This window comes from Neoarius graeffei, chromosome 15 (genome assembly GCF_027579695.1).
Source record: "Neoarius graeffei isolate fNeoGra1 chromosome 15, fNeoGra1.pri, whole genome shotgun sequence".
NCBI lineage: Eukaryota > Metazoa > Chordata > Actinopteri > Siluriformes > Ariidae > Neoarius > Neoarius graeffei.
In genome coordinates this window covers 26681338-26707717 of record NC_083583.1, presented here as the reverse complement: position 1 = coordinate 26707717, position 26380 = coordinate 26681338, and the positions used below count along the sequence as shown (strand labels likewise).

Below are 26380 nucleotides of genomic sequence, written 5' to 3'. Positions count from 1 at the left end.
ATCCGCCGTTGCCAGCTAAAACTCTATAGTTCAAAGAAGAAGCCGTATCTAAACATGATCCAGAAGCGCAGATGTCTTCTCTAGGCCAAGGCTTATTTAAAATGGACTGTGGCAAAGTGGAAAACTGTTCTGTGGTCAGACGAATCAAAATTTGAAGTTCTTGATGGAAATCAGGGACGCCGTGTCATTCGGACTAAAGAGGAGAAGGACGACCCAAGTTGTTATCAGCGCTCAGTTCAGAAGCCTGCATCTCTGATGGTATGGGGTTGCATTAGTGCGTGTGGCATGGGCAGCTTACACATCTGGAAAGACACCATCAATGCTGAAAGGTACATCCAGGTTCTAGAGCAACATACGGTATGCTCCCATTCAGACGACGTCTCTTTCAGGGAAGACCTTGCATTTTCCAACATGACAATGCCAAACCACATACTGCATCAATTACAGCATCATGGCTGCGTAGAAGAAGGGTCCGGGTACTGAACTGGCCAGCCTGCAGTCCGGATCTTTCACCCATGGAAAACATTTGGCGCATCATAAAACGGAAGATATGACAAAAAAGACCTAAGACAGTTGAGCAACTAGAATCCTACATTAGACAAGAATGGGTTAACATTCCTATCCCTAAACTTGAGCAACTTGTCTCCTCAGTCCCCAGACGTTTACAGACTGTTGTAAAGAGAAAAGGGGATGTCTCACAGTGGGAAACATGGCCTTGTCCCAACTTTTTTGAGATGTGTTGTCATGAAATTTAAAATCACCTAATTTTTCTCTTTAAATGATACATTTTCTCAGTTTAAACATTTGATGTGTCATCTATGTTCTATTCTGAATAAAATATGGAATTTTGAAACTTCCACATCATTGCATTCCGTTTTTATTTACAATTTGTACTTTGTCCCAACTTTTTTGGAATCAGGGTTGTATTTTGTTGTACACATGACTTGTTTTAACTTTATTATATTTTATACTTTTATTGCATTTTTTCTTTGTGTGTTACTGTCCCTAGCATGTAAATTTCCCCACCGAGGGATGAATAAACTTTTTTTTTTTTATGCAATACTATGCACGCTGAAATTATTACAGATGTCCATATTGACAAAATTTGAAACCCATTCAACTACTTGGGTTTATATCTAGATTAACTAAGCAATACTGATTGGACTTCATTAAAAACAAAATAATGCATCATCCCCTTCGTGGTGCGATTTGATGACGCGTTCAATTCTTGCTTCTTTCAAACATATGCAGACATTTTGTGAATTTACTAAAATTACATCATACATCCATTTCTCTGTTTATTAGGTTATGTACTGGTTTTGTTAATCAGATAAACCTCGGACATTGGTACATTTGAGAAGTACGCATTTACTGACTAGCGCATCTGTTACTCAATTAGACATAAAATGGATTTTTCAAAAATGAAATCCAAGGTAGTATGAAATGAAGCACTTAATTTTATTTTAAACCATAAAAAAAAACCATTGGTTGAACGTATTTACCAACAAAAAGTAGCATACAAAAGTACTCTGTCCAACATTTATACACAAACTCAAGAGATGCACCATCATCCATATAACATGAAATGAACTAGGATCCATTAACATGCATGTCTTCCTCTCCGTTTTCCATTCTGTCATCTTCCATCTCATCCCCACCGGCAGCGTTGTACATCGAAACAGACTCCTGCATCCCCATTTCAGGCTCATCGTCCTCTTCTTCCTCAACCATGCTCTGTGCACCTGGAAAATTAAGCAAATAAAGTCAGTGTGAATGTAAAGGTCTCATCTCATTATCTCTAGCCGCTTTATCCTTCTACAGGGTCGCAGGCGAGCTGGAGCCTATCCCAGCTGACTACGGGCGAAAGGCGGGGTACACCCTGGACAAGTCGCCAGGTCATCACAGGGCTGACACATAGACACAGACAACCATTCACACTCACATTCACACCTACGGTCAATTTAGAGTCACCAGTTAACCTAACCTGCATGTCTTTGGACTGTGGGGGAAACCGGAGCACCCGGAGGAAACCCACACGGACACGGGGAGAACATGCAAACTCCACACAGAAAGGCCCTCGCCGGCCCCGGGGCTCGAACCCAGGACCTTCTTGCTGTGAGGCGACAGCGCTAACCACTACACCACCGTGCCGCCCTTGAATGTAAAGGTCTCAAAGGAAAATGTTTTTTTGTTGCTGTTGTTGTATGTCAGGGGTATCAACTTATCCCACAATGCTCATTACTTCTTGGATGTGGTTGATCATAAGGTGTTGACAAATTTTCTAACACACCGCTAGTCACAGTAGAACCAGCACCAAAATATAGTTTTATACAAAATTAATGCACTTGCTCAAAAACAACGTTGTTTCCGTAACTGTTCATGAAGTGGCACTGGTATAGTTGATGCTGTTTAATCCAACACTAATAAATGGATTAAAAAAAAAAATGCTGTCAGCTAACAAGGAAGTGCGTAATTATTGATGCTGAAAGGAGACGGTTATGAAAGGAGTTTGCATAAATGCTGTAAATTTTCAGTTTGAGCTGGGTGGGACTATATTTATTAGAGGGGATAGCAGATTTTCCCCAAGTACCAATCAGATTTGGACATTTAGAGGAGATATCTGTTGAATTGACTACTCCGACCTACTCTAACTGTGGGATCGTTAGCGAAACTACATTTTTAATGACAACATTTCAGCGTAATCACAGTTTGTGATCACATCATTTGACTAACGAGTTTAGATATGCTAGAGAGCAAGACACCACCTCTTCTAGTCCAGCAAATACACTGTTCTTTCATTGTGGCACAGTATTATTCAGTGACATTTTTACACCAGCTCTTCCATATGAGTCCAGCCACGAAATGAAAGCACTAGATAATAAAAATGAGTAGTGGAGATCCCTGTGCATTACCCTGTCTGCTTTCTCTCCCAGGGATCTGACCAGACTGCAACATTCCCTTCAACCTCTCCACTTCAGCCAGTGATGTGGCATTTGCAATGGCAGCCTGTGGGCGAGACACACTTTTAGCCATTTAATCAATTGCAATAAATCCCAACCATTTGAACATAAATCGGGGACCTTAATGGCTTCCACGTCTGCTGCAGAAGGCCCCGTTTTCACTTTCTCAGCCTGCAGTCCGGCTCCTGGCGTGAACCTAAAAGAAAACACCACATTCAAGAACACAAGGGTTTTCACAGGCTTGTTCATGCAGACCTGCTTCTTCTTCAGCCTTTTAACCACTGTTCTTCCAATCAGAGTGTAGTATCTTGTGCATCTTATCATTTGTTTTAATAAGCTGATACAAAGAGAGAAATGCCTTGGGCCAGCTCTCCTGGAATACACTGCAGATGGGTTAGGGATTTTTTTAATTTATTTTTTTGGTAGCTTTAAAAGGTTTTAGTTAGAACCAATTGAACAGTTTGCAGTAAAATCCAGATCAGGTCATGAAGGCCCAATAGTGATTCAGAAGAGCTGTGCTTGATCAAGGTCTTTCATCTTACGTTTTTGTGCGCTTGGCAATATCCTTTGCAAGCTGAGCGCCCCGTTTGCCTTTGAACATTTTCTCAGCCTCTTGACGTTCCTACGGCGATACATCAGAGTTCAAGTGAAAAAGCACCAAGACATCAAGCAGGACTCGACACCGTTCGACATAAGGAACAGTCAAGAACCAAAAGAGGAAAAGAATGTACTCAAAATAAGGAAGGTGTTAAAGAGTAAAGTTTAGAAAGAAAAGAAAGCACAACTTTAGTCATCACACACTTGTGAAAGCACACTCCTCTCTACGTTTAATAGCAGTGAAAACACGCATGCGCGCACACATGAGCAATGAGCGCGCACACATATCCAGAGCAGTGGGCAACCATGCTAACAGCGGCCGGGGAGCAGTTGGGAGTTAGGTGCCTTGCTCAAGGGCACCTCAGCCCAAGGCCGTCCCATATTAACCTAACCTGCATGTCTTTGGACTGTGGGGGGAAACCGGAGCACCCAAAGGAAACCCACGCAGACACGGGGAGAACATGCAAACTCCACACTGAAAGGCCCCCACTGGCCGCTGGGCTCGAACCCAGAACCTTCTTGCTGTGAGGCAACCGTGCTAACCACTTACACCACAATGATTGAATCTCACCATCTATTTACTCTCAGTCCAGTCATGACAGGCCCAATTTAAATCATGAGCATTGCCTGTTCCAATATTTATGGCAGGGGGACTTTACATCCAAAGGACAATGTTTGTGAAATTCATCTTTGTCCAGAGTCTCTCATGCATCCATCACTGGTTAGGACTGTCTAAATCTTTTGAGGCCCAGGAGTTTATCAGATTTGATAAGAACAGCTTTTAAATGGTCTTGCAGCTCCGCATCAAACTCAGTACATGCACCAAGCGTCTTTGCCCAATCTCAACAAAGCTGCTTAATACACTTGTGGTCAGAAGTTTACATACACTCGTTGACATGAATGTCAGAGCAGTACTGGGCATTTCATTCATTCATATAAATAATTGTTCCTTCTCTGGGGAAGAATGTACAAAACTTTTACAATTTTTTAAATTTACTTTGGATACACAATCTAATTTTGGGTGTTCTAAAATTAACACAGGGTCAAAATTATATCAGTAAATATTCATACAAACTCATGAAATTAATCAACACCAAGTTGTATTGTGTTGATTTCAGAAAACCCAAAATAAATTAAAACGTGGGCACCAAATTATCGTTTTTATTTATATTAAAAGATGCATGTCGTGCATCATTCTGCCCCCCCCCCCCCCCAAAAAAAAACCAGTTCAAAGAAAAGAAAAGTCACCCCAAGTCTTATATTGCCATGACATACATGTCCATGGTGAATGTATGTAAACTTCTGACGGCAACTGTTTACAGAAAAGCAGGTGAATTCTGGTTTCATGTTGCGTCTTGAGGTCTCGCACTAAAATGTGCAGGCAATTTAAACAACTTCTGCTCCCCCCAACACACTCAATTAGCCAATGTCCAAATTTATAATCACATTTTAAAGTTTTGCCTTCCACATCGAGTCTGATGCTTTCTCTTCTAATATGGACTTAACCAAGGATTCTGCATTGTACCTTACCTTTAATTTCACCTTCTGGAAATCCAGAACACGTATCTGTGGAAGTTTGTTGATGACATACAGCCTGTAATGTTTCTTGTTGGTTACTGGGTTCCTTAAAAGACTGGAGGGGGGAAAAAAAAAAATTTTGTGTAAACGTTTACTCTTTGCAAACAGCAGGGGTTTTATGGTCTTTGAACATTCAGCTGTCTGCAAGTAACCAAAGTTACCCATAGCGACATTTACATTTGTACTAATAATCTACCACAGCACAGCTTGGAAAACAGTTCTGGCTGTAACATGTACAATAGAGATCTTGCATGTGACGTCACAGCCGATCCAGATTGTAACAAACGCCATCTTGTCGGTCAAACGCCATATACCTTCTACTTCTGGTTCTACTTTTGCTACCTTTTCTTCTGGAAAACCCTACTATATACAATTATACTACAACAGCTGCGGCTACAAGCTCTCCCTACCTGTGCACGTTTTTTATGTTTTTTGTGTGTATTTTTGCGTGTTGTTCGTCTGTATCTGACTTCAATATCCACTACAACCGTATGGACTACTGGACATTGGTTTCCAGCAGAAAATGACGGTTTGTAGTGATTTCCATCACATGCACAACATTCCGGACGAGATAGCGAGACTAGCGGGGTCTCCGTGGATTGTTATCGGGTCTGGCAGGCGAAGGAGGCGAGAGGAAGCAAAAGCGAGGCTGCAGAGCCGGCCTGTTGACTAAGCCCAGGAAACAGCCACTCAAATCTCCACTGCTAAACCTCTACCTCTCCAACGCCAGATCCATGGTAAACAAGACGGACGATTTGGAATTACAGCTGGAATTACCTTATTCTATTCTATAATCGGCTGGTCAGTGCTATACTCAATACTTAAGTGACTTACCTGTCCAATGAGGATTGTTATTTTCTTGTTTACAAGATGCCGCGGCTGACAAATCCTGAATTTCTGTTAAGGTAACTGTCCAGAGATTTATAAGCACGCAGTGCTTCACCACTGAACAGCGAGGGAAAGTTAATGAGGTAATTATACACGTCTGGGTATTCCGCTGGCAGTTCCACATCCACTGACACGGTCGTGAAAACTATGTCCGGTAAGCCATAAGGGTCACTAATCTGTAGGTCGTTTATTTTAGACATATATCTAGTTATCTGTTCATTAGAAAAATGAGCCGTGTAGTCCGTCGGTTGAAATTGATCCATTCTGTACACAAGTGCAGCAGTATTCAGCGGTGTTTTTTACCGACAAGATGGCGGCTGTGAACTTTCCAGTCACGTGACTGCAAGAGGTCTATAGGTTCATATTAACGCGCTTGTTCCAATAGGTTGCTGTTTCTGTAGTAACAGCTCATACATGGGGACCTCTACAGCAACTGATTCAAATAAAGACCAATAAATGGGTTTAAACAGGCGTTGGTGGTTAAATAAATAGATAAAAATAAATAAATAAATAATGTCACTTGTATTCAGTGATTTAGAATTTTTTTTGGTTTTGTTAGGAGACATTTATTTAAAGTTTATGTTAGGAGTCTTGGCTGTAAGTGCTCACAGTCTTTGTTGCAGCAAACTATTGTGGTACAAGTTTAAAAAAAAAAAAAAAAAAAAACACGCACACTCCAGACTGTGTTTTATATCTTATGTAATTTGCACTCAACCATAATATACATAATACATAGGGCCAAATTACTCAATTCTGATTGGTCAATCAAGGAGGGCTTTTTTCCTTAACACGAGGCCATATTTCTGAAATGCTATTTGCTAGTTCGTTGCTTGGTTACAGTTACAAATACTAGCAAATTCTCCTTTTCGGTCAAGCACAGAGTTTTCTTGCATTTAGCAATCAGCTTTTGTAAAGAAGTTCCAATAAAATTTCATAAACCACTTTCAAAATCCTCGTGTCGTGTCGCCATGTCATGATGAAAGACGCTTTAGAAACTGATTCAAACGTACAAGATAGTCTTGCACCCTGATTGGTTCAGAAAACGTTGTGAACTTGAATGGCTTCCGAAGTATGAATTTGGCCCTATATATTATAAACAAGTAATCGTATGGTTCCTCGTAAAATTAAGGATCAAGTTCACTCGTGATTTCAAAGTTTTGAAATTGCCCTCGTCGCTTCGTGACTCGGGCGATTTTCAAAACTTCGAAAATCACTCGTGAAATTAATCCTTAATTTTACTCAGCCCCATACGATTACCTATACAAAACACCCGAATCAGACGAGAGTAACCTGAATAAAACTTACAGTACCACAATGATAAAGCTCCTGTTACGCAAGAGAGTTTAAATTAATCTCAGCGAGACGGATCTCTGCTACTAGGACGCACTCCTCCTGCTTTCGGGATAATATTTCGCCTATAGTTAAGCAAGTTGTAAATGATGTGCATAAACCAAGCTAAAAATGCTCCAAGGACAGATGTGTGGGTTTTCATGATAAAATACCTGAGAAGGGTCAGGGTCTTTACTGAAGCGAGAGGATCCAGATCACCCTGTTAATCAAAGAAAACAACGTGTTTAAATAATGCAATAAGAAGCTCAGTCTGTTGGTGCATTAAAGCAGGGGTTTGCAAGCTTTTTCCAGCCAGGAATGTTTTAAGCTATGGAAAAATAATCTGCAGAGCCCCTCAGCACAGAGTAAATGGATGATAAACCAATAGTATAATTTATCTGACAAGAGTTTTGGCATCATGGTAAGACAGCCAGGTTTTCAGATTCTGCACCCAGTGCGAGTGTATGAGCAGAATCACAGATTAACACACTCAGTAGAGCACTACTCACCAGATCTTGGATGTTGTTACTTGTAAGGATCAGCTCCTTAAGATTGGGCAACGAATGCTCGAGATTTTCACCAATCCGGCTGCAACAAAATCACATCAGCTTTAATTCATGCATCTTTATAAACAACTCTGCTGAAGGGGTGAAATTGGGAGCTTAAAGTATCAAATAGGATCGTTATCTGAATCCTCGGTAAAATAATTCTGATCATTTTTGCCATCTTCATGATCTCCATTGAAAAGTTGGCAATTTCCTTGCTAAAATGTGAGCAATATTCAACAATTGCCCACTCATTGCTTTCATCTTTTCAAATCCTGCAAGCTGCATTTGGACTCGCTCAGCTGTAGAAATCTCTAATTTTGGATTAGTAGTATTAACAGGAAGAGACCGCTTGAGCACTGCGACTGTAATACTTGTTTGCAAGAACAACTGGTAGAAAGGCAGTAGCAGAGCCATGTGCCAGTCAAATCAAATCATTGTCTGTTAAATATCTTAAGGTGGATTATTTGGATTTCCAAACCAAGTGCAACAGCCCCACCAGTGGCTCAGAGAATGTTATGATAAAGTGAGTCTGGAGCTGATTTCTTTCTAGCCCAGCCTGCATCGTGTCAGGTGCCTACAGAGTAAAAAACACCTCCTAGATCTCCATTAGGGTTTTTTATATATATATATATATATATATATATATATATATATTTTTTTTTTTTCATCCTGCTTCACTGAGATCCATTACATGTCATCAGAAGTAACTGAAAATGGAGTTACAGTTTCAGGTGTAATGAACATGAACAAGACAGATGTGAACAAAAACACATTCGGAGAGGAAACTAAAAGCAGACAGACTCGTCACACGCTGTCCAGTTAAAGTACAAGTTACACAAAATGACAGTTTTCCCCCACATCATTCATATTATGCCATTAACGAGACCTCAGTACAGATATTATATTTTAGCCCTCCCGTATCATACCCCTTTTCCACCAAGCTATTTTGAGGTTCAGCTCAGAGCCTGTACCTAATCTCAGACCAGTTTTTCACATTTCAACCGACAGAAAAGCTGGTTTAAGAGTGGCACCAACAGTTTGCTGGTCTAGAAACAAGAACCACTTACGTCAGCGGCTGGATTACAGTAACCAACAAGACTCACTGAAACCAGTTAGTGTAGTGTCTAGTCTGCCTAATCCAGCAGTCCACCATTAGGCCAAGAAAAAATAATTGTTTCGTATTACATCTTGAAAAAAAATAGGGTAGGTAGGTAGGTCTTTTTATTTTATTTTTTTTTATCACACAAAATACCAGGTAGGTAGGTTTTTTAAAAAAATAAATTTTAGGTGTGGGACAAACAGTGGCACATAGTGGGGAAGTGTCATTCTGTGACTCAACCATCCAGAACCAGGCCTAAGAAAACCAGTGAAGCTTGTGGAATACAGGATTCGGAGCCCATGGATAAAATATGGAGTGCTCGGACGCTTAAAGGAACTATAAACATAACTACAAATGTTGAACCTTAACTTTATTAGGAACACTATGTTGTGAACTTGTATGTTTAATATGAATACAAAGAACAATCAAAAACATCTTTAGACTTTTGGACCTGCTATTATACAAAATGATCAATCAGTGTCAGAATCAAATTGTACATTTTTGTACATCAAATTGTACAAGTTTGTGACATCACAAAACTGAGTTCTAGCAAACTGTCTGGTACTGCAAACAACCTATTTAAAACGTACATGTACAGCTATTAAAATGTATATGTACAGCTAATGTACACAAAATGGCGCCCACAACAAGCAAACTTACCCCGTCTTCTTCACAGAAACAAAAGCTCTGCCGCCTGCCATGAGCACTTGGAATGCATTATTTGTCACCTTTGTTGCCTCTACTTTTGCGTCCTCGTGTACTTTTAGTATTTTTGTTTTGATAGCTAACATTTTTTGAAACTCCGGCTTCCGTTTACATTCAAATGTCAGTGCCCGCAAGCCAAAATTGCTGAGCAGGCTTTCCAACGTGACTTCCATCGTGATATCAATACCGCCGTTAGCCTGGGCACTGTGTGTATACTGTTTGCATGACTCGTCCAGTGGAGGATGATAATGTTCGTAGAGTTCTTTTACAGTTGAAAACTTATAAAATGAACTTATTGTCTTACAATCTTCCGTGTGGTCGCAACCGATCACGGTAATCGAGAACACTTCGTTGGCCGCCATGATGCCTAGCGTTGTGTACAACACAAGCCGGAGTTTCCCGGAAAGAGGTCATGACGTCAGATTGAGGCCGTGAGAAATCAATGAGTGTTTCTTGTCCGATATATGCGTTTTAGAATTAGTCACTTGTCAGATCGACAATATTATGCAAATCGTAATGCAGATATTTTTTTTTTCAAAATTTATTGTTGGTCGGCGAAAATACATTTTTTTTAAACATCTAACAAAAAAGTCTAGGGTCGGGGCATTTTTTAAACGGTCGGTCGGGTAACCGGAAACAAACAATTATTTTTTCTTGGCCTTATTAACCACCTCCAACAAAGTTGGCAGAGGTATGTTTTCACCCGTTTGTTTGCATGTTCCTAACCTAACTCAAAAATTAGAACAGATTTTGATGAAATTGTGAGGAAAGTTGAGCCACAGGCCAAGGAACAATTGATTAGATTTTGATGCAAATCCAAATTTGTATGTAAACGTACTAAATGTCTGGATATTCTAATAAGTGGCTTGGCAGAGGTATGCACTCTACCAAGCGCCTTTCTAGTTGTTGTGTTCGACACGAGTGTTGTCAGGAATGCAGAGATGTATACAGTGATGTAACATCTCTTTTTGGACACGTTTTGCGAGAAGTTCACGGGCACATTTTACTGAAGACTCGTACGAGACCTCTGATCTGTTGAGGAGTGTTGGCTATAAGCCTGTATTGAAAGAGGGTGCAGTGCCAACAATTAAAGGAAAAGAAAACTACAAGAAAAGGAAAGCAAGTTCAGTTGCACCAGTTCTCCCGGAGCGTGAGCCGAGCGGTAATGGCGGAGTACTCAGTATGGAGAATGAGTGGTAAGATTTCTCCGCTGGATATTGCTGCTGAGGCAAGCATATCTTGCCCTTACGTGGAAGAAGCGAATGAACGAAGAACTGAATGAACAACTGAAAGTCAGATTGCCTCAAAACAAATCAGCCACAAGATTGGCTTTCAAGAAGCGAGAACACAGACGGGTAAGATGCGACTCTCGTTTGGTTACATAACACCACTCACTGTTTACCTGCATTTAGATTAATACATGTAACTTAAATACATAATACAAGTTACCGGTATAAGATTATTTAATTTGCTTCAGAATATGATTGTCTCAGTTCATCTGATTATTTAATTAGCCTTTTACGTTTTATCAGTGAAATCGTATGCATGTACATGTATGTTGCATAAGTTATAACACCTATCCTGTTTTAATGAGAGTCACATGAGACTGTCAGTTCAATTCCATCCAATTCTCTAGACGGCTTTGTTCTCTGGCTTTATTTCGTAAGGTGTGGGCCTCCGTGGCACTATCAAATTCACTTTCCGATGGTTCGAACTGATACGTTTCTACGCGTACAGCAGTAGCATGTACACACACACTCCAATTTCAGGACTATCACAGTCAGATGTATTACTATCTGTGGAATCCGAAGAATCACCAATAAACCCAAACGAAGAGGTCATTGCAACCACTCTCGCCTGCTGAGTCTGGCTTTGGTCTATAGAGATCTTGCAGTCACGTGACCGGAAAGTTAACAGCTGCCATCTTGTCGGTAAAAAACACAGCTGAATACTGCTGCACTCGTGTACAGAATGGATCAATTTCAACCGACGGACTACACGGCTCATTTTTCTAATGAACAGATAACTAGATATATGTCTAATATAAACGACCTAAAAACGATATAAACGATATATGTCTAATATAAACGACCTACAGATTAGTGACCCTTATGGCTTACCAGACATAGTTTTCACGACCGTGTCAGTGGATGTTGAACTGCCAGAGGTGGAATACCCAGATGTGTATAATCACCTCATCAACTTTCCCTCACTGTTCAGTGGTGAAGCACTGCATGCTTATAAATCTCTGGACAGTTATCTTTACAGAAATTCAGGATTTGTCAGCGACTCAGATGTGGCATCTTGTAAACAAGAAAATAATCCTCATTGGACAGGTAAGTCACTTAAGTATTGAGTACTAGTACTGATACTAGATATATCAGTAGTATCTAGTATAGCACTGACCAGCCGATTATAGAATAGAATAAGGTAATTCCAGCTGTAATTCCAAATCGTCCGTCTTGTTTACCATGGATCTGGCGTTGGAGAGGTAGAGGTTTAGCAGTGGAGATTTGAGTGGCTGTTTTCTGAGCTTAGTCAACAGACCGGCTCTGCAGCCTCGCTTTTGCTTCCTCTCCCGACGCCGCCTCCTTCGCCTGCCAGACCCGATAACAATCCACGGAGACCCCGCTGGTCTCGCTATCTCGTCCGGAATGTTGTGCATGCGATGGAAATCGCTACAAACCGTCATTTTCTGCTGGAAACCAATGTCCAGTAAGTCCATACGGTTGTAGTGGATATTGAAGTCCGGTACAGACGAACAACACGCAAAAATACACAAAAAACGTGCACAGGTAGGGAGAGCTTGTAGCCGCAGCTGTTGTAGTAGAATTGTATATAGTAGGGTTTTCCAGAAGAAAAAAGGTAGAACCAGAAGTAGAAGGCGGAAATATGGCGTTTGACCGACAAGATGGCGTCTGTCACAATCTGGATCGGCTGTGACGTCACATGCAAGTGCTCCATAAGTGTCAGAGGCCTCGGCCTTAAAACCGGTTACTGCTGTGACGTCACGCACTCAGGGCTGGCTGGCTCAGCTCGAATGCCAGCTTAAACTCTCAACAATATTTTTTTTTAATTCCCATTTATGCAGCATACAAGAGTCAAGGATGGCAATATTATCAGTCAGAAATTTATTTAAAAATAAAGGTTCTGCGTATCTCCTTTAAGCTGAACCAATTCTGAAACATTACTAGCACCTAGTTGGTGGAAAGGGGCCATCAGCCTTTCAACTTTAACAGAGTAATACCAAATTCACAATTTCTAGCATAAGCGACACAAGCTAACCAAAAACAAATGCGAACACACATTTAAGATGTCCATCTGCGTCACATGTAAATGTCTACACGCAAGTAGCGTCCCAAACACACACTTCAAAATGTAGACCTGTTGTGCATTTCTTCCCTGTCGGCTCTGATCTCATGGTGGAAATTATTCCCCACCCCTTCCCTCACTCACCAGATGCGGTTGTTGTTCATGAGCACGGTTTTGAGTCTCTTGAGCAGCGGAAATCCATCCAGCTTTCTGATCTCGTTATCGGAAAAGTCAATGGTATCAAACTGATCCAGAGTGGCCCCGAGGTTCTCCAAAACTGGGATTTTATAACCTGCAGGAACATGAACACGACCTTTAAATGGGGCACTGGACAAGAGAGAAGCATTACATGGAGAAAAAGAGCAAAAACAAGAAAGGAGAGCCTAAACAAAGCAGACTGACTTTGGATTGTTTTGTACTGCGTGTTGTAAGAGCTACACGACACCATAATCTCCAAAACACAAATCACTATTTTTTTTTAAATTATTTAAATATTATCCACTGAATCCTAAATATGACACTGTTCCCTACATAAGCTAAAAACACTACAAAGATTATAAAACGATAGCTTCTATCACCCTATGGAGTGCACTTCATTTATATATAAAGTCTGGTGGAATGACGCAGTGTCAAGTTTAAATGTTCATTACTCTGCCTAGTTTGCCATCATGAATTATAAAAGTTTCAACTGTAATGAGCAGGCAGACAGTTGCGTGCTCAATCTTTTTAATAGTTTCGGCTATTTTTGTTGTAAAGGCCGTGTCCAAAATCACTCACTCACTACTCCCGACTCACTATAGACCGTTTGCGCATGACGTCACACATCCCATGACCCTCTCTGATTTAGTCGTGTCCACCATCTTTGTGGAATAACACGTGTAGCAACAAGTACCTTAATATGAAACGCCGCAAATTTGTGCAGTTATTGGCTGCTCAAACAATTCTGCTAAGGCTGGAATCAGATTGTTTAGTTTACCCACTGTTAAAATGCGAGAAGGTAATTCACGATGTCTGTGTAATGCACTCTCGGCCACATCCGTACATCATCTTCATACTCTACAACGTTCCTGTATGGATCTACCCCTGAACATTCTTTTATCTTTTCCCTGTATCTGACCTTGTCACCTTTACTCAATTTGTGATGTATTTACTCCACCGTGCTGTTATTTACGTCATTACTGTTGTACAATTAAAACATGCCAGATCAGTCTGCTGGTGGGTCTTCAAAATAATAAATACGTGCATTTATTTTTTTCGCGGTCTGGTTCCCATGAAATCGTGCGCTCTGATTGCGAGCGGTCCGGAATCCTGCAATCCGGACCGCGGTTACAGACCTTTGACGACTCGCTCGTTCACAACAACAGAGTAGCAATTTTTTGTCAACATTTATTTTCGCATTTCTCAGTATAATAGCATTAAATTTTACAGCATGGATAGCGATAACGACAGTGTTCACAGCAAAAGCGAGTTTTACTACCCTGATGACGAAATAAAAGAAAACATTTCAGGAGAAAGCCGAAAACAAGCTTGTAGCAGGTTTGTTCTAAATATGGTTTCCCTTTTGGGTGCTCATTTTCTGATAGAATTTGGTAAAGAAAAAAATAAATATACTATTTACCAGCTTAAGGTCGGTCCGTATCGTGAAATACTGCGACCTCTGCCTTGAAAACACTGACCTCGGCCTCAAGAACTCAGTTACGGTATTTCACGATACGGACTAAACTTAAGCTGGTCAATAATATATATGTAATTTTGTGATAAATCCATATTATACTGAGCATATTTCCCACATTAGCGAATACAAACTACTTTGTGTCTGCTGCATCTTTCAGTTCTTTTAAATCAAGGCTGAATTCTTTCTTTGCCTTTTATTAAATCAAATTTGAGGCTTTTGATTAATTCCTCACTTTGCACTGTAACTTTTATTCGTGTATTTTATCTGCCTTGTTCTATTTTAGCTTTTTTCTATTCCCTTACTATTTTTTAATTGTACTTGAATGTTTATAACGCGTTTCTTCCTCCGTCTAATCACCCCAACATACTTTTTTTCTTTCAGTGCTACCGCAATGCATGATGGGATATATATTGCTTGGTTAGTGACCATCGGTTGTACACTACTTTTTATGGTGCATTGTGGGATACTATAAGTGCACTATATATAGCATGGTTTCCCCCAAAGCGTTTTAGCGCATCGGGCCCGATACGCTTGCTCTGCCTGCCGATACGCTTAGGTCGCTTTAGTTAAAATCTGATGCGCTTAGATTTATACCGATACGTTAAATTTCCTACCCACAAGTAACTAGATACATAGGAGAGCAAATAACAGATCCATTTACATACTGATTGATATTTGTGTTAAACAAACGGTCTTTTTTTCCAATGTTTGTGTTGATTCTGTCAAAGTAATATGTCTGTGTGGTATGATGTAAACAAGCTGTAATCTGTTGGCTATGTCAAGATCACGTGTTCAAACCGTCCAATAAAAATATCGAAAGAAAACGTCAGACATCCCGGAAGTTTCCGATTCATTATAAGCGGTCTCATTGGCTGCCGATGTTGTCCCCCACCAGACGGACAAAGCTGACTGATTTTAATCACAAAGGTTTGACCTAGTCTATTATCATTATGGCTTCGATCAAAGATTGGTTGACTAAACGTCAACAAACCCATGTGAGTGATGGCGCACAAAACCAGACAACTGTCACGACAACGAAAACATAGTCAATTCTGATCACAGCGACTGGCTCAAAAAGCACTCGCTGGACAATTTGATCCACATCAGCATGGATGACAGTGAGATGGACTATGAGAGGGTTGCCCAACATTGGGCCAAGCAAAAGCCAAGGAGAATTAATCTGCTTTAAAGGAGTAGAAAACTTAATTCCTTAGTTTGGGTTTGCAGAAAGATTATATACTTATAAACACTCTCACGAAGTGAAGTTGTCCAAATGTGTCAAATACAGCATAATTTCAAATAATAATAATTTTTGGCAGTGTGATGTCACTGGGATCCATTTCACAAAAGGCGGCTCCGGATTGTTCTTTTGTTAAAGGCTCACAGTGACATCACACTGACAAATATGCTTATCGCTATTATTGGAAATTATGCTACATTTGACACTTAAATTCTCTTCATGAATGTGTTTATAAGTACATAATCTTTCTGCAAACTTAAATGTACGAATTAAGTTTTCTTTTCCTTTAAATATGTTTTAATCTTAATCTAGTTCATTTAATACAGTGCCAAAATTTAAACTTTATAATATGCAGTTGCCTTACTTTTCTTTTCAGTGCATCTTAGTTGCACATATTACGGTAATTGCATCAGAAACATTCTAAATCATTACAGTTATAGTAATACAGCAACTTATTTTAAGGTGGAAACATCCCCTGAAAAAAATTTAATAACACGCAAAACCCTACATTCTAGTACTTATTTTCACTAAAACAAGTTATAACTTTTAAGCCTTTTTCTTTCATGTACATTAATGATTAACATGTCAAAAATATCAAATTTAATTCCTCTAGTTAATGAGTAATTTTCAGGAGTCCACTGTTCTAAATTCAGAATTTTCACTATTGGATGTCAAAACTTAAAGTGATGCTGTCGCATCTTATGTACAATACTACATATATGTTTAGAAAATAATAATTCAACTGATATTAAATAGTTACACAAAAGAAAGACCGCGTTTTCTAAAGCACGATAAAATCTAGTTCACATGACATGAGGTATGTATAGAAGCATAAGGTCTCGTATACACCAGCAAGCATTGCGAGACTACAAAAATGGCGGCGCCCTGTTGCCGAACGTAAACAAACCGTGCGATCGCAAAACCGAATTTCTATGAAACGGAACGCGAAAAATCCGAAAAAAAAAATTTCTCCATTTGGAAAACCGGAGACTTTCAAGAGTTTTGTCAAATATTCAGATTTCCGGGTAAATCCAGAAGACTTTCATCTATACAATAGGAAAAGTCCCAGATTTTAGCTCCCAACTCCTTATAGTTTTGTCATAAAAAAAATATTTTTGCAACTAATCATCTAATCTCCTCTCCTTCCGCTTATCCGGAGCCGGGTCGCAGAGGCAGCAGTCTGAGCATGGAAGCCCAAACTTCCCTCTCCCCAGACATCTCGGCCAGCTCCTCAGGAAGAACACAGAGGCATTCCCAGGCCAGCCGAGAGACATTTGGCCCTTTTCCACTACCCTTTTTCAGCTCACTTCAGCCCGACACGGCTCGTGTTTCGACTACCTCAGAACAGCACGACTCAGCTCGCTTCAGCCCTACTCAGCACCCAAAACTCGCACGGTTTTGGAGTGGGGCTGAAGCGAGCCAAACCGAGCTGAGTGAGGCTGGGGGCGTGAGCAGACACTCCCCTGTGCACTGATTGGTGAGGAGGAGTGTCCTCACATGCCCACACACGCCCCGCGAGCACGCTGGGATCTGTAAACACCGTAAACCCGGAAGAAGAATTACGAGAATTTCTGAAGCCTTATGCGCCTCGCCTCATCTGCCTCGCCTCATCTATACGCTCTTGCCAGTATCTGTTGGCGTTGTCGGTGACAACAAGCCACAGAACCAAGACCAGCAACACTAACGACTCCATGTCCTCCATGTTTATTGTTTACTATCCGGGTTGTGAGACTACCGCTTATAAGATCACTGATGTCACTGTTTGCGCCGCTTAACAACGCCACGTGACGTCCACCCACTTTCGCTAACTCCACCCAATGTGTCCACCCACTTCCGGCCAGCACGGTTCAGTGCGGTTGTAGTCGAAATGCAACTCCAACAGCCCCGCTCAGCTCGACTCAGCCCAACTCAGCACGGCACGGCTCAGCCCAACTCGGCCGCGTTTGTAGTGGAAAAGCGGCAATAGTCCCTCCAGCGTGTCCTGGGTCTTCCCTGGGGCCTCCTCCCAGGAGGACATGCCTGGAACACCTCCCCAGGGAGGCGTCCAGGAGGCATCTGAAAGAGATGCCCAAGCCAGCTCAGCTGATTCCTCTCGATGTGGAGGAGCAGCGGCTCTACTCCGAGCTCCACCCGAGTGATTGTGCTTCTCAACCTCTCTCTAAGGGAGCGCCCAGCCACCCTGCGAAGGAAACTCATTTCGGCTGCTTGTACCCGCAACTAATCATAATCAATTCTACTGGACTGTCAAAAACTTATCATGGATAAATACTAACTGAAGCATACAGGTTGCTTTTTCTTCTAAATTATGGTCCAACAGAAATGTTGCAATGAAAACAAGTTTCAGTTTTCACCCATATCGGAGTTCCAATATTTCAGTATCTAAAGGTTGCATATCGGTTATCCTTCAGGTCTAGTTTACCCTCAACCAAATGAAGCATTTTATTGAATTTAAGCTGTGTATCATAAATTCAGGGCATTCTGTTAGCATTTTAAAATGCTTTCATACGCCATGAATGCTGTGCGTGTATGCGAACACCACATTTTCAAAAAAATCACTTTGCAAAAATAAGGCAGAACACCACCACAAATTTTGGATATGTTAAAAACAGACATCTAATCTTTCTAAAACAGTCAATTTTATGTTGGTGGATGCTGTCATTTTTTTTTTTGCTACAACATGCTAAAAACGTCACCAAATTTATTTTTTCCATTTTTAAACTTTAATATCTTCCAAACTGCTCATCACAGAGGGGCAGTTTTAGAATACAAAGTACACAGTATATATGGGAAGGTGTATGTGCAATATTAAGCCTGTCTTTGAAATTGCACTTGCCACAAAGCGTAGTGTAGAATTCCCAAGCAAATTCAAGCCCCCAGAATTCTCACTCATATCATCTCTAGCCGCTTCATCCTGTTCTACAGGGTCGCAGGCAAGCGGGAGCCTATCCCAGCTGACTACGGGCGAAAGGCGGGGTACACCCTGGACAAGTCGCCAGGTCATCACAGGGCTGACACATAGACACAGACAACCATTCACACTCACATTCACACCTATGGTCAATTTAGGCTGCGTTTACATTAGACCGTATCTGTCTCGTTTTCTTCGTGGATGCACTGTCAGTTTACATTAAACCGCCTGGAAACGGGAATCCGCCAGCGTCCAAGTATTCAATCCAGATCGTGTCAGCTCCGGTGCTGTGTAAACATTCAGAATACGCGGATACGCTGTGCTGAGCTCTAGCTGGCGTCTCATTGGACATCATCACTGTGACATCCACCTTCCTGATTCGCTGGCGTTGGTCATGTGACGCGACCGCTGAAACACGGCGCGGACTTCCGCCTTGTATCACCTTTCATTAAAGAGTATAAAAGTATGAAAATACTGCAAATACTGATGCAAATACTGCCCATTGTGTAGTTATGATTGTCTTTAGGCTTGCCATCCTTCCACTTGCAAGTGGTAAGTGATATGCGCTGGGATCACACACACAGCGGCTCAGTCCCGAAAACACAGCTTGTTCACTTCACTCGCGTGCTCTGTGAGCTGCGCAAGGCCGGAGTGCGCACCCTCCAGAGGGCACTCGCTGTTCAGGGCGGAGTGATTTGGAGCGCAGGATGCCTGCGGAGCCGAGCGTATCCGTGTATTGGTGTTGCTGTGTGCACGCAAATCGTGTATTGGTGTTGCTGTGTGCACACTAATCGTTTTAAAAATGTTAATCTGATGATCCGCTGATACGGTCTAATGTAAACATGGGCTTAGAGTCACCAGTTAACCTAACCTGCATGTCTTTGGACTGTGGGGGAAACCGGAGCACCTGGAGGAAACCCACGCGGACACGGGGAGAACATGAAAACTTCACACAGAAAGGCCCTTGTCAGCCACAGGGCTCAAACCCAGACCTTCTTGCTGTGAGGCGACAGCGCTAACCACTACACCACCGTGCCGCCCCCCAGAATTCTACGATAAACCAAAAGCACACATGTAAAAGTCCATATTCTACAAGTACTGGTGCCAGATTTTGACCCTTGAAAATGTGAAGGACCTGGCTTAAATAGTTTTCTAGTTACAGCAATCTCAAAGTGGCTCCCCAAAAAACTCTGCTCAAAGCGGGTCCGAGGTTAGTTGCAAAAATATTTATGACAAAACTATGAGCTGGGAGCTAAAATTTGGGACTTTTCCTATTGGGAAGTGTGTGAACTTCCTGGAATTTTTTCAGCCAAATCTGAGATGGTCGAGTGGGAGCATTCGGAGATTTGACGGAATGACCCATATACAGTACATTAATACTATTTAGGTGAGAAATCATTGAAGCACTGGTAAAATCTATCCTACAATCCTGTATCTAAAACCTCTCAGAGACCCTGAAAATGCACCCGAGAGCATCTATTTTCAAAAAAAAGTTTTCCGAGGCCATGCCCCTGGACCCAGTTAGTTTCGCTTCGGGCTGTTGGCATTCAATCGTTTGTGTATTATCATGCCAGAACTTAGGATTTAAAATTTTTTTTTTCTGGGGAAAAACACTGATGTAGGGTGTAATAATTCTCACTATATGTTGAGACAGCACTACAAAATGGTGAACTCACTACAGGGCTCGAAATTCGCGGTGGTCCGGTCGCCCGAGGCGACTTAATTTGTCATTTGGCGGGTAATTCCTGTCACTAGCCAGCCCGGCTGGCTAGTTGAAAATAAAAAAATATATATACATGAAGCCAAGATTCAGACAAACCGTCAACTAAAGCCGCCACATATTAAGCGTGTGCCGTGTCTGTGTTAATTGATGTGTTTATCGGCAGAACGGAAAATACCGAAGAATTCCAAATCATATCGTGTACGAGTCAGGCTGTCGGTTTTTCACTACTGCGCATGCATATAACGCATCTCGTTGAATATCGTGGTAATCACGTGTAGTATTGGACCAGGTGGGTGGAGCACAGAAGCACGGCAGGCCAGAACTGAGTTCTCAATGAACCATTTATTGCTAGTTTTTCAGCCTTCTATCACTTCCCAGCCCCGCGCGCACGCACACGTATTCTGGTTGGGGAGAAAGAGCTCCCTTTCTCTGCTCTCCTCTCCTTTTAAAGGGCGCGGTCACTGGGGAAGATACACAAACAGGTTAATCCCCATCAGGTGCAATGATTCCACCACTTACCCTCCCTGACTCCGCCCTCCATTCACAGACAGACGCTTGGCCACGCCCCCGCTGCCACATCACGTTATCAAATTCAATAGATGTGGCCACATTATCGCCCATTTAAAGGAACAGTCCACCGTATTTCCATAATGAAATATGCTCTTATCTGAATTGAGACGAGCTGCTCCGTACCTCTCCGAGCTTTGCGCGACCTCCCAGTCAGTCAGACGCAGTCAGACGCACCGTCACACCTGTTAGCAATGTAGCTAGGCTCAGTATGGCCTATGGTCATATAAACCTATGTAAACAGGAAAAACGCGGAAGAGTTTGGTCGCATCTAACTACAGCCCCAAAAAATACCATTGGCCATACTGAGCCTAGCTACATTGCTAACAGGAGTGACGGCGTGTCTGACTGACTGGGAGGTCGCGCAAAGCTCGGATAGGTACGGAGCAGCTCGTCTCAATTCAGATAAGAGCATATTTCATTATGGAAATACGGTGGACTGTTCCTTTAAACACGTGTTTTTGTTGTTGTTTACATCTACATCTGCCAAAGCTACATTGCGATGTGGAATTTTCTGAAAGGTGTACAGAAACTGCCAGAGACGGGAACTATGACTACGTTCAGACTGCACCCTGAAACGACCCATATCCGAGTTTTTTACCCATATGCGACCTGTATCCGATTTGTTACTGACAACCTGAATGACACAGATCCAATTTTTTCACATACGACCCAGGCCGCTTGGATATGTGGTCCTAATTCCGATGCATATTCGTTATTTTCACGTGCGACTGCAGTCTGACCGGACAGGTCGCATTCATGCGACCTACACGTCATCAACAAGAGACAAACGTCACTATTCTGCGTTGGCTAATCCCGCCTCTTTGGTGGAAAACAACAACATTTGTACAGTTTTCAGAATTTAAATAGACTTTTATAGAATTGATCAAGCTAATGGTGGATTTGGTAGGGACCTGGATGTTGATCTGTTAGCCTGATTAAATAAAACAGTTTCTATAACTGATTTATAACTTAAACCATCCTGTATTACAAGATAAGATTGTTCTGGAAATTTCCAGTAATTTGACACCTCCGGTCTCATTAGTCTGCTGCCCACATTAATCAGATTATTGTGCGAGTTCCGCCGCCACCACAAAAACCACATCGCCAGGTCTCGCCTCATCTCCATGCTTTACTTGCAAACTTGAAGAGTGCGCTTTTTTTTGTTTACGTATTACGTAGATGTGCTTATTACGTGTCAATTTGCGCATGCGGGACACTTTTGGGTCGTTTTCCGTTCATAGTGGAGATCGCATACAAGTCTCATATAATTGGTAATGTGAACGGCCTAACAAAAAAAATCGGATTTCACAACAAATCGGATATGGGTCGTTTCAGGTTGCAGTCTGAACGTAGTGAAAGCGAGCTCGGTCTGAAGAGGACAAAGGACTTATTAGCAAACGTGGGAGCAGGGTAGGCCTTGGCTGCGATACGATTTTTATGGAATAATTAATTTTTTTCAAGTTGATTCCTCGTCAATATGAAGCTCCGAATGCTTTCTCTCTCATAAATGGTTAAATACAGAAAGCATGTTTGGGTGCTATAGTCATGATAGTAAGTATATTTGCTTTCAATACTCATACACCAAGTTGCCCAATATATTATTATTTGTTGATATTATATTATGGTGCTCTGTGCTGTTCTCATTTATGTATTAAAACAACAGTATCAAAATACTCGGGTCTTGAAATAAATGCGCATTAGTTATAAACAGTGGTAACTACTCTCTTTTGCGTTATTTTTGACAGAAGTAAAATTCATACATGAACAAATTTTGGCTAGTTGATTTTATGTTTGGCGAGTTACTTTGGAAGGTAACTAGTCCGGCTGGCTGGTGAAAAAATATATGAATTTCGAGCCCTGCACTATAGTGAGTGATTTCAGACAAGGAAAGACTTTCTCGTTTCTTTTTTTCTTCATGAACGAATAAATAAATAGCCTAGCTATTAATAAAAACACACCCAAGAGAGAATAAACAATGTCTTATTTCAACCGGGAACAGAAAACTGAGGTGCATCAATCCACCGGACAGCACTGTGTATATAAGCTGTGGGGAATTCAGCCATCGATATGCTAACTTTATTGCTAACGCCGCGTTACCTCGGAGATCCAGTTCTCTGTCTCGGACCGGGTTTGTGTACTGAGCGGCCTGCTCGACTAACTCCGCCGACAATTTCACCATGTCGACTCAACAAAAATAAAAACTAAAATACTCCAAATATCACACGTTCCAATAAAACAGAAGAACAAATGCTCGCATCCACCACACGTTACCGCCAGGAAGTAACTCAGCTCACTTTTTTTTAACTTCCGGATTTAATGGCGTTAGGAATAACATTATAGTGCTGCCCCCTGCTGGACCGGAGACGCATTGTACACGTGTGCACATGCTGTGAGAATGGGATTCCTCTGGACAGTCTTTTTTTCTGAAAAGTAATCATTGTCAATGTGTTATTAGGAATCTTATTCATCTCATCTCATTATCTCTAGCCGCTTTTTTTTTAAGTCGCCAGGTTATCACAGGGCTGACAGACAACCATTCACACTCACACCTACAGTCAATTTAGAGTCACCAGTTAACCTAACCTGCATGTCTTTGGACTGTGGGGGAAACCGGAGCACCCGGAGGAAACCCACGCGGACAACATGCAAACTCCACACAGAAAGGCCCTCGCTGGCCACGGGGCTCGAACCCAGACCTTCTTATTGTGAGGCGACAGCGCTAACCACTACACCACCGTGCCGCCCTAGGAATCTTATTAAAAATCAGAATTCAACAGAGAAAATATATTAAAATTGGTACATCCATCCATCCATTTTCTGTAGCCGCTTATCCTGGCCTACAGGGTCGCAGGCAAGCTGGAGCCTATCCCAGCTGACTATGGGTGAGAGGCAGGGTACACCCTGGACAAGTCGCCAGGTCATCACAGGGCCAACACAGACACAAACAACCATTCACACTCACGGTCAATTTAGAGCCACCAATTAACCTAACCTGCATGTCTTTGGACTGTGGGGGGAAACCAGAGCACCCGGAGGAAACCCATGCAGACGCAGTGAGAACATACAAACCCCACACAGAAAGGCCCTCACTGGCCACGAACCGAGGACCTTCTTGCTGTGAGGCGACAGTGCTAACTACTACACCACCGTGCCACCCTAAAATTAATACATTCACAAGATATACAGATACTGTATATAGCTGCACCTCCACCCACCAGTCCGTCAAACTCCTGAAGTTCGCAGATGACACCACCCTCAGTGGACTCACCTCTGGTGAGGACGAGTCCACCTACAGGTGGGAGATCGACCATCTGGTGACCTGGTGCAGCCAAAACAACCTGGAGCTAAATGCTGCAAAGACAGTGGAAATGATTGTGAGCTTCAAGAAGAACCCAGCCCAGGGCATCGTGGCTCAGGTGGATAAGGCACCATACCATAGATCCGGGGACCCGGGTTAGATTCCGACCTGAGGTCGTTTCCCGATCCCTCCCCGTCTCTCTCTCCCCCACTCATTTCCTGTCCTGTCTCTACACTGTCCTATCCAATAAAGGTGAAAAAAGCCCCAAAAAAATCTTTTAAAAAAAGAAGAACCCAGCCCCTCCCTCCCCATTACCCTGCATGGCTCACCAGTGGACACTGTGGAGTCCTTCTGCTTCCTGGGCACCATAATCACCCAGGACCTGAAGTGGGAACTGAACATCAGCTCCCTCATCTCAAAAGCACGGCAGAGGATGTACTTCCTGCGACAGTTAAAGAAGTTCAACCTGCCAAAGACAGTGATGGTGCACTTCTACACAGCCATCATTGAGTCCATCCTCACCTCCTCCATCACCATCTGGTACACTGCCACCACTGCCAGAGACACAAGGGTAGAATGCAGGGTATTATTCGCTCGGCGCAGAAGGTGATCGGCTGCAGCCTGCCTTCACTTGAGGACCTGTTCGCCTCCAGGACACTGAGGCAGGCAGGAAAGATTGTGGCTGATCCCTCCCACCCTGGACATAAACTCTTTTGAGACACTCCCCTCCGGCAGGAGGCTGCGGTCCATCAAGACCAAAACCTCACGCCATAGAAACAGTTTCTTTCCTACCGCTGCAGGCCTCATAAACATGACCAGTGACCCCCACTTATTCTGCCCCCCCGCCAGTATCATACCTCAGACTCCTGACCCACTCTGCCCCCCCACCTCAATAAACAAGACCAGTGACCCCATTTACTCTGCCCCTCCAGTTGTTTACCTGATTCGCACATTTGTTTACTTTCTTATTGTTTACCTAATTTGCATATTTATTTACTTGCACAGTTGTTTATTTTATCTTATTTTTATCTTGTTTATTTAGTTCTTATTTCTTAACATCTTAGAATAGACTGTCTTTATTTAGCATTTATTTATTGAGCATCTTAACTCCAAGCCAAATTCCTTGTAGTTGCAACAATTACTTGGCAATAAAGCGTATTCTGATTCTGTAATTAATATCAAAATCTTCAGGGGTCAGAAAAGTAGAAAAGCGTCTCAGAACACACAACACTTGGATATGGAGTCATAGGAGTGCCATAAAAAAGAATAAATCTGCAGCAAGTGAGAAAATAAAAACAGAAAAAGAATAAGAAAATCAAATCAGGCTGGCTGTATGAAAACAAACACTACGTTCACACTGCAAGGCTTAATGCTCAATTCCGATTTTTTTGTGAAATCCGATTTTTTTGTGAGGTCGTTCACATTAACAAATATATGCGACTTGTATGTGATCCTCAGTATGAACGAAAAGCGACCTAAAAGTGTTCCGCATGCGCATTGCAGGATACGACGACGTCACACGCAGTGAGCATGGCCAGTGTTTACGGAAGTAAAACCGCCCGGTTGCGGTATGACCCATCCAATCTAGCTTGAATAGCTGCATCCCCCCAAATGGAAATCAGCTCCCTAACCTCTGCGTCCTTCCATTGAGAAGATTCAGAACCTTCACAGCCCGAAGCGTCCCTCGCATTGATGTCATGCGCAGGGGCGCAGATACGTTTTTTGAACTGGGGGGGACAAAGCTGCCAGCAAACCAACCCCAACCCCGATATGCCTGTCAAACTTCTTGTGGGTTACCATAGCAACCAAGCTCGAGCTCGCAACCTGTGCAGTCTGCGCAGCTCAACCAACCGAATATCAGTCTTTGTTTTGTTTTATGTGAGTTGTTGCAACTATGTATACACTGCCGTGCACCTCAATAAACCGAATGGTAATTAGTCTTTTGATTTT

The 26380-nt window shown here is 42.1% G+C and overlaps 1 protein-coding gene across 1 annotated transcript; it reads right to left on the bottom strand.

Annotated features, from left to right (window-relative positions):
• Positions 1–1434: 1434 nt before the first annotated feature.
• On the bottom strand, positions 1435–23418 carry snrpa1 (small nuclear ribonucleoprotein polypeptide A'). The gene is made up of 9 exons (XM_060941091.1): positions 23230–23418; positions 13161–13308; positions 7862–7940; positions 7526–7572; positions 5088–5190; positions 3503–3582; positions 3081–3156; positions 2913–3006; positions 1435–1742 (listed from the first exon to the last, which is right to left on the bottom strand). Exons 1-9 carry the CDS (start codon positions 23309–23311, stop codon positions 1591–1593), a joined length of 861 nt encoding a protein of 286 aa, XP_060797074.1. The 5' UTR covers positions 23312–23418; the 3' UTR covers positions 1435–1590.
• Positions 23419–26380: the final 2962 nt, after the last annotated feature.